The sequence below is a fragment of the Catharus ustulatus genome, chromosome 17, assembly GCF_009819885.2.
Source record: "Catharus ustulatus isolate bCatUst1 chromosome 17, bCatUst1.pri.v2, whole genome shotgun sequence".
Taxonomy (NCBI): Eukaryota; Metazoa; Chordata; class Aves; order Passeriformes; family Turdidae; genus Catharus; species Catharus ustulatus.
The window spans coordinates 15,150,217-15,162,596 of NC_046237.1; the positions used below are offsets into that span (position 1 = coordinate 15,150,217).

A 12,380-nucleotide genomic window follows, 5' to 3' on the forward strand; every position below is an offset into this window, starting at 1 on the left:
AGAAGTAGATGGCTCAGTTCACCCGCTTCCCCACCAAAAAATGCCCTTACAGTACTCAACTTTCTCTTTTCAGTATTGTCACTCCTGTAAGTAAATTAAACTTTCGAGTGTGGAGCCATCAAACATTAAAGTCTGATGTCCTTCTGGGAAGTGCTGCTCTGGATATTCATGAAACGTTGAAGTCCAACAGTATGAAACGTAAGTCCGAGATGGGGAGTACCTCAGAATGCCACAGATTTCCTCAGGAGTACCTCAGTCTGTTAATGCTGTGTGCACCTCTGGAAATGGGCCCTTAAGGCTTCCTTTTGGTTGCTTTTTTTCTTATCCACAGGCTACCATGGTGTCCCTGAAAACAAATGCTTTTTACTTTGCTAGTGTGTGTAAGACTGAGTGAAAGGCTGATTAAAGAGGAGAGTTCCCTTTTACATAGCTTAAAAAATTAAAACTATGGTTGAGATTGGTGCTAGACAAGAAATGTGTAAAGTTATTTTTGTTATAAATAGTGCTGCAGGGGTATATTGCATTATTTCAGTTATCTTGAAACTAGTTAGGCTTTGGGCAGGATGTGCATCCTGGGAAGCTTGAAGCAGAAATGCAGAATTTTACAGACCCATTGCAGCACTCATGGGGCTGCAGTACAGAGCTGTGCTGTTCTGCTTTTGTTCCTTTAAAGAAGTGTTGGCTTCCCAATTGTCATACATGGGTGTTGCAGATCGAGAGTGTTGACAGCAGTGAGAGCTGCTCTCCTAGCAGTATCTGTCCTGCTGAATCTGGGTGAAAATCCCTGTGGGTCAGTGCATTTGCTGTCTGAAACCAGGCACCTGTTGGAGTTCACTGGGATTTGTTTCAAACTATTTCAGCAAGAATGTTTATTTGCTGTTCTGTTTCACTGAAAACCCTGAATATACCATTGGTCTGGGAATATAATGGAAAATGTTCACATTCTGAATGTGAATCTGGACATCATTAGGTAAATGTGAAGCCTTAGTCAGAAAAGAGAAATTATATCTGCTCTTAATCAAGAATAAACTAACTGTGTATTGGGTGCGGATGCATTAACTGCTGTAGTAATGTGAGACTCAATCTCTGCTGTAATGATAATCCTTTCTAGGCAGCAACAAGATTATGCTCCAGTTTTGCCCTTTTTGTAGAAACAATGACTTTCTAATGATAATGTGAAAATGCTCAGTTTTACCACACAAAAAAATAATGTAAAGGCAGAACTGTAGTTCTGGTGAGTGTTCGAGGTTTTTTTCCCCCCTTGATCACTTAGGTGTGTGCAATTGGCTTCTTGTATAAAAGGCTCTTTTTTCTCATGCAGTAAGATTAGCTCCCTTTGTTCTATGTTCTATTCCAGTGGACCAGGTAGTGGTGACGTTGCACCTGGTCAGTGACAGGGAACCAGCAGAAGTGGTGGGAGATCTGTCAGTCTGTCTGGATGGGATGCAGGTCGACCCTGACCTCCTGACCAATGGGGAAGCCTCAAGTACAAGAAGTGAGTAACTTACAGTCCAAATCTACATTTATCTGCTATGCAAAGTGATTTTTTGGGAAACCTTAACACAGTCTTTAAGTAAGCCCAGTAACAGCAATTTCTGTAACTTTCTGTTTATAGACATGAGAAATCTCATGCATTTTTATTTGAGGTGGAGTCATAGTTCACAGGGCAGACCTTCAGCCTTATTGCAACAAATTCAAGATCAGCATCCTTATTTTCTGGACTTTGAAAACTTTTATCTAGTGATCCCAAATGTTAATGAAAGCCTCTAGCTTCCCTGAATTTTAATGACATCATAAACAAAAAATATAAAGTTGGTTGGATCCTAGTAATAAGTATTCTGCTTACTAGGAGACATGGGTTTATATTAATTTTTCTTGAAATAGCTCATTAAAATAAATGTATTCATAGATTTAGTTCCCTGTGGAGAGCTGCAGAGAGGGATCCACTTTGTTTAGTTGGTATGTACAATTTTTTTAAACTGAAAACTTGAATACATGTAAAATATCTAGTTAGAGTAAAATAAAAAGGTAATTTTAATTCCTTTGGAGTAGGACAGTGGAGCATATCTGAAATGCTGTATATGAGACTTACTTTCCTAGAAAGCAGCAAGAGAGACTGCCGTAGTGACCAGCTGCACACTTAATTGGCAAGTTCCAGGTTTCTGGGGGTTGTTTATATTCCTAGAGGAAGTTGCTTTGAAATTTCGTCAAAGTATCATGGTAAAATTGAATTAATGCATAAATTCTTAACCATTATTTCTTTGAGCTTTTAGTCCATTTTCTTTGCATTTTGTTAAAGAGATCAACTGGACAGACTGTGTGGAATTTTGTTTGTAAATAAAAGCCAGATCAAGGGAAAGTACTGAATTTTCCTTTTATGCAGTACTTGATTTTCATCTGTGCATTCTTGTATTTCCCAAAGTTCATCTACTGAGAAAAAGGTGGGAAAAGTCATGCAGGTAGTGGAATTGAGTACTACTTACCGGGTTGGGCTTGACGCAGCAAGCCCCAAGTTCAGCAGAAGGTTCCCAGGTAATCAGGGGACTGGAGCATATAAGGAAGGAGTTAAATGTTCAAGTTTAGTTTGCACATTGTACAGACTAAGGACACTTCAGGCAAATACATTGTTTATGGAGTTGCTTTTAGGTTAAGATTTCTCTTGCTGGGATTTACAGTTATTTCATGACTATAAGGCGCCCCCTTTTGACTAAAATTTTCCCTGGAACCCGGAAGTGCGCCTCATAGTCTGGTGCGCCTTATCTGATGGACAAAGTTCAAAAAAATTGCCTACCCGGAAGTGTGAGCTGCGAGCCACAGGGGGAGCCAGCAGGGCCATGGCTGCCAGGTGGAGGCGGGGCGGAGCAACGGCGGGCACGCCCTGGCCCTGTGGAGGCGGAACCGCCCCTCCAGAGGCACGCCCGTGCCCCGTGCAGGTGGAACCGCCCCTACACAGGCACCCCCCGACCCCGTGCAGGCGGAACCGTCCCTCCAGAGGCACCCCTCGGCCCTGTGCAGGCGGAGCCGCCCCTACACAGGAACCCCCGGGCCCCGTGCAGGCGGAGACGCCCGTCCAGAGGCACGCCCCAGCCCCGTGCAGGTGGGATGGCCCCTCTAGAGGCACTCCCCGGCCCCATGGAGGCGGAGCCGCCCGTCCAGAGGCACCCCCCGGCCCTGTGCAGGCGGGACGGCCCCTCTAGAGGCACCCCCCAGCCCCGTGCAGGCGGGACGGCCCCTACAGAGGCACACCCGGGCCCCGTGCAGGCGGGACGGCCCCTACAGAGGCACGCCCGGGCCCCGTGCAGGCGGAGCCGCCCCTCCACAGGCACCCCCCGGCCCCGTGGAGGCAGAGCCGCCCCTCCACAGGCACCCCCCGGCCCCGTGCAGGCGGCATGGCCCCTACACAGGCACCCCCCGACCCCAGAGAGGCAGCACGGAGGGGTAGCGGCCATGCCCCGGCCCCGCCGGATGCAGGTGGGCCTGGGGCCCCACGGCAGCGCCCCTGCCGGGTACAGGCAGGCCCGGGGGCCAATGGTTGCCGGGTTGAGGCAGGGCCTCGGCCAGCAACTGCGCAGAGGGAGCTGGGGGCGGAGCCTCACTGCAAAAAAAAAAAGTGCGCCCTATAGTCCGGTGCGCCTTATCTGATCTTCGAAGTTGCGAATTTTACGGACTCCCGGCGGGTGCGCCTTATAGTCCGGTGCGCCTTATGGTCGTGAAATTACTGTAATTCCTTCCATGCACAATCCACTAACAGCACATTAACCTAAGTCTTTCTGTGACTACATCCTTGTCTTTGGCCTAGATCTATCCACAGTTCCTGTCAGAACTGAAAATGGATTTCTTTATTAATGACATTTGTTTAACTCTATGGAAATGAAGTGTTGGTGCTATCTACATGAAGGAGCAGTTCTGTGCTGCACATTCAAGGTTTGCAAATGCTGGCACAAAAGCCAAATATTTCCTGGCTGACTGAAAAAGCAGTTGCAAAACATTTGCAAGTCTAGGCTGCGCTGTTGTAATGCTTTTGGAGTGCAGCCATATTTTGTACCTGCTTCAATGCCTTTATGTTAAGTAATTTACTGAGAGGGGGAGGGGTCTGGTCTAGAGAGCCCCAAAAAGCAAAGCCCCCCAGCCAACCAGAGAGGAGATTTTAATGAAATTTTTGCCCTTTCTGCTCTGTTTGCCATTACTGAAAAGGGAGAGAGTATGAAAATCCAGCTCCACTTAAAAGAAATTAACACTGCTTTATACTGCTAGAAAGACAGTGTTATTAAAACTGTGTGTGTGTGTGTGTTTGGGACTATTCATACCGTCAAATTATGTCCTGTTGCATCTTCCATAAGGGGCGAAGTATTACAGTGGCAGTGGTTAAAAAAATTGTATTCACATACTCAAATAGAGACATGCAAAATATGTACAGCTTTGAAACTCAGTAGATAAACACATTGTTTCACCTCCACACTTGAAAGAAGTGTGAGCATTAAAGGCTGCTGTTTTCCTTGGAAATGATTCAGCATTGCTTATGCTTCTGTTGTCTTTTTCTTCCTGGTATTTAAGGTCCTACACAGAGTGAAAGCTCCAGAGTAAGGAGTGATACGCGGTAAGATTTTTTTTTTGTTCATTTTTATTTTCTATTATTCTGCCTTTTAGTATTCAGTTTTGAAAGAGGAATTACATATTTTGTAATGAATACGCCCTGCAGCAGAATCTGTTAAAATCTGAGCATGCCCTAAATAAAAATACTGAACTGCTGCTCAGCTCCATTGTCTGGCCTCAGTTTTGCCTCCATACCTGACTGATCTTTATATTTTTTCCCTTTTTGTTGCTCATCCTTCTCCCAGTGATTACCCAAAGTAAAATGCATATTTAAGAAAACCCAAACAAATGACACTGGTTGTTTTTAAACTGGTTTATAGCATGGAGGTATCAGAATTATATTTAGCTTTAAGAAGATCCCAAAAACTGTCTGGCACTTACAGTGTGCTAAGGCTGATACCGGATTATGAACCTTGCTGCCTGGTAGGATAAGAGTGTGCCCAACACCATCTTACTGTAATTAGTTACCAGTTCTGTGAGTATTTTAAGGATCTGTACAAGGCACAGCATTCTGGGTGGCATCTGGAATAGCCAAGCTAAATTTTACTTCTTTTAAATAGTTTGTATTCTTGGCTATGTTGTCTGAAGTCTTCCCATTAAAGTTTGGTTTTGTTCTGTTTCCTTTTTGTGTTTGAAAGGGTGTTTAGATGCCTGGATATTCAGAATATCTGAGTGTATATTAGAATAATAACAAAAATAATAATAATGATTCAGTTTTTGGTATCATCCAAGGAGCTTCTGGTGGTCATTGTGAGGATCATGTAAATGATCAGGAGAGCACCTTTCTACAAGGGCATGATGTGAAAGAACAAGGGAGAATGGCTGAAAAACTGGGGCTAAACCACCTACAAACTTGGTCACTAATGATTTGGACCCACTTTCAGAGTAATTTACTTTGGGGTTGGTGTAGTATGAATTACATACATATAGAGCAAAAGTGTGTTTGACCGTGATATTGAGGTTAAATGAACATGATTTTATGACTTGGGATTTACTTAGCTTTACCTAAGATTTTGTTTTGTGTACATCTAAAAGAATGTAATTTTATAGGTACTGGGTTCAAACTGTAACTTCTTTATTTTTGATGGTTTATATGCTTGACCTGTAAATCCACTAGAATTTTAGTTGACAGCTTTTTTGTATTACCAACATATTCTGAAAATAAAATGCTTTAGAATAAATACGTAGATACCTCTGCTTAAGGAGCTACAAATATATCAGAATAATACTCTGCTAGGTGTAAGTGAACAGCACATCATGGGTCAGTACTGTTGTGTAGTTTCTTAATTCTTGTCAGGTTGAGCAGTTTGTATTAATAGCTGTTGGCCAAAACTTTAATGCTTAGTCCTAAATTCTCCATTATGTTCCAGAATTGAGTTTAGAGGAAAAAATATGTATGCATAAGTAAGATTTCTAAAAATTTGTAGCATTTTGTGTGTTCTAGGCATATGCCAGCCCTGTGGAGTAAAGGCACACAAGCTGTTCTCAGGTGTTAGCTTTTCATCTCATTAGGGACTCATGGGCAGAAATAGCTGAGCAGCAAAATCCAGAGCCTGGACCTAAGGGCAAGTGTATCAAATGGGGAATGAAAAAAGGAGATTTTGGTGACAGATGTTGTATACATCTATTTCACCACCTTTCCATCAACTTAGGTTTCAAGTACCTTAGGAGATAAACTCTGAATGTCCTTATACAGATGTATAGATACTTGGAATTACTGTGAGTGTTACAATCTCACCTAGTTGTAAGTATTGCATTCTAGTGACTTTCACCTGTCTTTTCAACCCTCCATGAAAGTGTCGCAGGCCAGGCTGGATGGGGCTTGGAGCAACCTGGTTGAGTGGAAGGGGGCTGGAATGAGATGAGCTTTAAGGCCTGTCCCAACCCAAACTCTTCAATGATTCTGTGATTTGCAAAGTTTCATGTCACCTGTGCACTACTAGAACAGTTCTGTCTTTTCCTGCAAAAGGACTAACTCAAATGGCCTTGAAAATGCTGAGGATGCTGCTTCCAGTGAATACAAGACTGTTAATGGCAGTGACTCTCCGTTACTCACGAATGGAAACTGCAAACCTGCCAGACCTCCCAGGCCTGCCAGACCCCCGCCCCCCACTCCGCGCAGACCCCCATCGGTCACCGGTATGTTCATCGGGCTGGGCACTCCTTGAGTGAACCTAACTCTTTCTGCTCCTGATGTTTAACTGGACTTTTGATGGTAAATTCTTTGGCAGGTCATTTCTGAAGGAGTATTTTTTAGCTTGCCTTCAGTACATGTTGTTTAGTCATTGTTCCTGTTGCTGGAAATTTCTTGTTTCCACATCCACTCGGGGGTGGTGGCAGTCAGTGATGGTGCTACAGAGAGTGGAACTGGGACCAGGAGAACACAAGTGAGTGGTGCTGCTGCACTAAGGCACCCACTAAGGGTGACATGAAATCCACTGAACGACTCACAGAACTGCCTCAAATGGATAATAATGGGTTCTGAGATATGAGTTATTGGTTTCTACAGTTGCAGTTAGATTCTGTGAAGTTGCAGTACTTAAAACATTCATTATTCTTCTTTGCTGCAATGGACAGATTTTTTTTTTTTAAATCTAGTTATTTTAAAACTACCTGAAGGCCACAATACTGAAAAGTTACTTTATGTTTTTGGGGTAATTCCTTTACCCCCATACAATGCAATGTTTCACTAGTCTCATTGTTAAAACTGATAAATGCTGGGTCTGGGTGGGCCCTGCAATACAGTAATTACTTTAAAAGATTAATCCAGTGCAGCTCATTAATGAGACTTGACCTGTGTTCACGTTCTAACACCACCCACCAAATGGCATTAAGATAAAACTGAAAACATTTAAAGAATGTCTGTGTTCCCCTCCCATTGTGTTTGTTACTTTGCATGCAATGGAAGCTCTCCTCTTGAAAATTTTATGCTTATCATCACTTAAATTATTATTCCAAATAATAAATGGAAAAGAATTAATTCATTAGTACAAGGTAGTAGTTTTTATCATCATTTAATGTTTACAGCATGCAGATAAGATAAATATTTATCAGAAATATCAAAATGCTGTTGATGGCAGTTCTTGGATTAAAACATTTTTTACTGAGACAGAATTACTGTTTAGTTTTTGTTTGAACTGCAAAATGTGTCTGTGGAAACAGCAGTTCTGGCAGGTTTGCTTATGTAATGTGTAACTTCTACAATAGATTGGTGACAAATGTCAGTTAAAGGCTTTTTCTCTTTTCTCTCTGGTGTTATAGCAAGTTCAAATGGTCCTTCATCTGCATCCACAGAAAGTGATGGGGCCAGTGCAGGATCGCTGGCAGGTACAGCCTCAAATACACCTTCAGAGCAGAACCCAGAGGGTGCAACAGCCACAACCACAGCTCCTGCTTCTCCTGCGCTCACCACTCCTCCGGTGTCGAGACAAGTCCAGCCAGTAAATCCTTCACCTCAGGCCCTTACTACAGTCAACCAAGGTCCTCTTCCGCCTGGGTATGGGTTTAATGACTTTTTTCTCCCCATGTGTGCTGACTTTTCTGGTTTTACTTTATTTTACTTATAGTAGGTGTAACAAACCATTGATAACATCTGCCTTTTGCTGCCTGACAAAAATCCCCTGATACCAGTTTGGAGAGTTTCTAGCTGTTTTGTATGGTTGGTCTTCAAGCGTTCAAGGAAAAAATTACTTCTGATATTTTTAAGTTCCCATGTCAGTGAAACATAGGTTTAAAATAGTGTGACAGCTTGTTGTCTTCAAATTAAAATAAAGTCAGGTAGGAAAATATTGGTACAGATAAGTAGAAGAAAAGGTGCTGTTACAGTCCTGAAGATTTGGATTTCATACTGCAGCTCCTGAGAGTGGCATGGACATGCTACAGTGCTTTGTGTACATGTGGAATTTGACAGATGGTTGGCCTGCTGCCCCAAAGCTGTCAACCTAAAAAAAAACCAAAAAACCCAAAAAAACCCCCACAAAAAGCCCCCCAAAAAACCAAAAAAAAACCCACAACCAAAAAAACATTTCTGGACTCTGAGTGAGGGAAATCAAAAACTTCCTCATTTGAATGGTGTAATTGGTGAATTACTTGCCTTCATTTGCCAGTAGTAGAACCAAAAGGTAGAAGAGGTCTGAATTACCTCACAGGATAACAGAAATAAAAAAGTGGTCTTGAAAACATCAGTTGTTGTTTTATCATTTTGATTTCAACAGAAATGGCATATTTGCCATTTTTTGCTTTTTTTCCCCCACCCCCTGTGATGTTGCATCTGATGCAAATACAGTGGTAAGTCATTGTCGTAAATGCTGCATATGCAGCATATGCTGCATATGCAGAAAATGGGAACAATGCCCCTAAGTTGATCTCTGCATATACTTGATTACTGAAAAATGTGCATATATTGGATTAATGCTACTATAAAAGGGGATTATGATCTACAGTTGATTCTGTTCAACAGGTTATTGATAACGCTTGATATTGAATACAAAATTTTGCTAAAATTGTACACCTAGGTATGAATTTGAGCTTCTGTTTCCCAGAAAGATGGTTATGTACAATGTTTCTTTTTTTATTTTAGTTGACATAGAATCACTGTTAATATGAATGGTATCCTGTATCCTGAACACTGTTTTGGTGCATCTCATGAGTCAAGGGTTAGTTTTAAGCATTTCATTTAGAAACAAGCATTTTATGAAAACAAGTGTTTCTCATCTTTATGCTGTAGATGAATGGTGGGAGTAGTTTGATCTGGAGGAAGATTAAAGCTTTTGATCTATTTTCAGTTGGGAGCAAAGAGTAGACCAGCATGGTCGAGTGTACTATGTGGATCATGTTGAAAAAAGAACAACATGGGATCGACCAGAGCCTCTTCCGCCAAGGTGAGCCAGGATCAGCCATGCAATCATCTCGGATGTCTGAGTTTTTCAGGAATTAATTGCCTGGCAGTTTGCTAAAGTTGGAAGAGATACTTGAAAATAGAAATGTGAACCCAGCTGCTCCAGGTTGTCTCCAGGGAGTGCATACAGAAAAGGAGCTGAATGTAAAAAATAACCAAATTTGAATTTCCTGTCAAAGATTAAGCAAATGCATCTTTACTGATTGAGAAACATGCTTCAGTTAAAGACAGTAAGTGGACACCCCCAAGACTAAAAGATAACTAAAACCATAGAAAAGTATTTTGGGACTGAGGTAACTATCAGGTTGAGCAGGAATGCTCTTGTTTACCTCTTATCCCGAGGTTACTGTTTGCAGGCCTTTGATCTTGTCTCAGGGGTCCCAGCTGCCAATTTATTATGCACATAGAAACCAACTTTAAATTTCTCCAGCTCCTGGCATCAGAACAGCCAATTTATGTTAGTTCACAGTTGCTGTTTCTTACTTTTTGACAATGTAAGAAAAATACGAGAGTTGTTCTGTTGCACTTTTGCATTCTCAAATGGTTCACACACTATAAAGAATTAAAAAGTGAAAACGTGGGAGAGTAAAGAGAACTTGGTATTAAAGAACAAAAACTGACAGTCTCATAAATGGAGCCCACCTGTCATGTTTCAAGTTATTTTGAACTCTTTGAGCAGATGAACTTGTATATTCCTTAAACCTACTTAGAACAGGAATGTTTTCTTTCAAGTTTTATAAGTAGAAAAAAAAAAAAACAACCAAAAATCAAAACAAAACACCAAACCCCATGTCCAAACCTTCCTTTTCTGCCAGATCAATGTGGGGAAGTCTTTTGTCAAATAGCTTAAAATGTCAGGGGGATTTCCGTATTTTAGGAGAAACCAGCAGGCTTGTATTATAGGGCTGGATGGGATAACCGCAGTGATGCCAGCACAGTATGGACAGTGGTCTAGACAGCTCTTGAAAACTATTTTTAAAAAAATAAAAATACAGTAAATGGAATGGGTCTGACTTTGTATAGTATGCAACAAATAAAAGTGATTTTTGTAAAACAATTCTAGCTCTTGCATAATTGTAGCAGAGAAGAAACTGCTGATGAGCCCATGCTTTCTGTTCCCTTCCACCACACTGACCTCCAAGTGCCTCTGAGCCCTTAAATTGCCAACTATTGACAACTGTGGCTTGTCTTTTTTCCCAAAGCTGGGAGCGCCGAGTTGACAACATGGGGAGGATTTATTACGTTGACCACTTCACCAGAACGACGACATGGCAGAGACCAACGCTGGAGTCTGTCCGGAATTATGAGCAGTGGCAGCTCCAGCGCAGCCAGCTCCAGGGAGCCATGCAGCAATTCAACCAGAGGTTTATATATGGGGTAAGAATATGTGGGTCACTGAGGGTTAGGGTGGTTTTGGGGTTTGAGCATGCCTGTGGGTGACCTTTCCCCATAAAGGCAGCAGACTCTGTTATGGTTTATGATAATAGATCTCTGTGTGTAGCATGGCAGGGAGGGCTCATTGTAATGTTAGGTCATCTCCTTGCAGTCAGCACATGGGCTTTAGTTGTCACCTCAGTATATGTCTTCTTGGATAAAATTTATGTGCAATATTGATAAAGCCTTCAGTTCAAAACAAGCTACAGTAAATTCATGAATACAAACCGCACTGAGTATAAGCCGCATCTATGGGTGTTGGCAAATATTTCGATTTTTGTCCATAAATAAGCCGCACCTGAATGTAAGCCACTCTGTCATTTGCAGTGAGGACCCGCGTGCAACAAAGTTGCCAATTAGTAACAGAGCCGCGGCAGGGCGGGGTTTACTGGCTCAGTTAAGGCTGTGCAGGCTCGGCCCGCTAGGGGCTGCTGACGGGGCCAGGTAGCCCAACCCGGCGCTGCCGCTCGGCGGGACCACTGGGGGCCAGCCGCCGCTGCCACTGGGCTCGGTCACCCTGGCCCGGCGCTGCCCTGCAGTGGCAGGCAGGGACGGAGCACCCCCTGCTTCCACGGCAGCGGCGGCGGGCGGGGACAGAGTTTCCCCGCTCCTGCCGCGGCGGCGGCGGGCCGGGACGGAGCCTGCCTGCTCCTGCCGTGGCGGGCGGGGACGGAGTTTCCCCGCCCCTGCTCCTGCCGTGGCGGGCGGGGACGGAGTTTCCCCGCTCCTGCTCCTGCCATGGCGGGCGGGGACGGAGTTTCCCCGCTCCTGCTGTGGCGGGCGGGGATGGAGTTTCCCCGCTCCTGCTCCTGCTGTGGCGGGCAGGGACGGAGTTTCCTCGCTCCTGCTGCAGCGGCGGCGGGCCGAGACAGAGCCTACCTGCTCCTGCCGCGGCGGGCGGGGGCAGGAGCCCCCCGCTTACCCCACGGGCTGCGGGGATGGCAGCACGTAGCCCCTGCCTTCCCCCCAGGCCGTGGGGATGGCAGCACGTAACCCCTACCTTCCCATCAGGCCGCAGGGATGGCAGCACGGGGCCCCCCCGTCTCTCCCCCAAGCTGCGGCAGAGGAAGGAAGGAGAGACCTCTCCCGCCTCTCTCCGCGCCCCCCGTGCTGCCTGCAGGCAGCCAGCTCCACCCGCGGCGCAACAAAGTAACAGTTTGTAACAATCGCAAAATGCCGGCTTTTACTGGCAAGTTGCTCGACTCGGCACCTCGGTTTCCACTTCTGGGGGTGGAAATGTCAGAAAATTATTCACATATTAGCCGCTCCTGTATATTGGCCGCATTTCCGGTTTGAGAGCAAAATCTAAGTCAAAATGGTGTGGCTTGTATTCATGAAATCACTGTACATCTTATTACTAAGCTTTGTATTGTATCTTGTGTTACCCTGACCAAACACCTGGGACGTGCAAGCTCACAGGCCATGCATTTCTGCTCCGGGTAAAATGAATTATGCA

At 44.1% G+C, this 12,380-nt stretch overlaps 1 protein-coding gene across 1 annotated transcript in view; it reads left to right on the forward strand.

Moving 5' to 3' along the window:
• Nucleotides 1-12,380, forward strand: part of ITCH (itchy E3 ubiquitin protein ligase) — a 70,564-nt gene that overhangs the window by 34,310 nt on the left and 23,874 nt on the right. Inside the window, exons 4-10 of the mRNA XM_033074979.2 lie at nt 74-198; nt 1,358-1,495; nt 4,555-4,597; nt 6,563-6,732; nt 7,855-8,089; nt 9,378-9,473; nt 10,693-10,867. Of these exons, the coding sequence (XP_032930870.1) occupies nt 74-198; nt 1,358-1,495; nt 4,555-4,597; nt 6,563-6,732; nt 7,855-8,089; nt 9,378-9,473; nt 10,693-10,867 (982 nt within the window). The remainder of the gene's footprint in view (nt 1-73; nt 199-1,357; nt 1,496-4,554; nt 4,598-6,562; nt 6,733-7,854; nt 8,090-9,377; nt 9,474-10,692; nt 10,868-12,380) is intronic.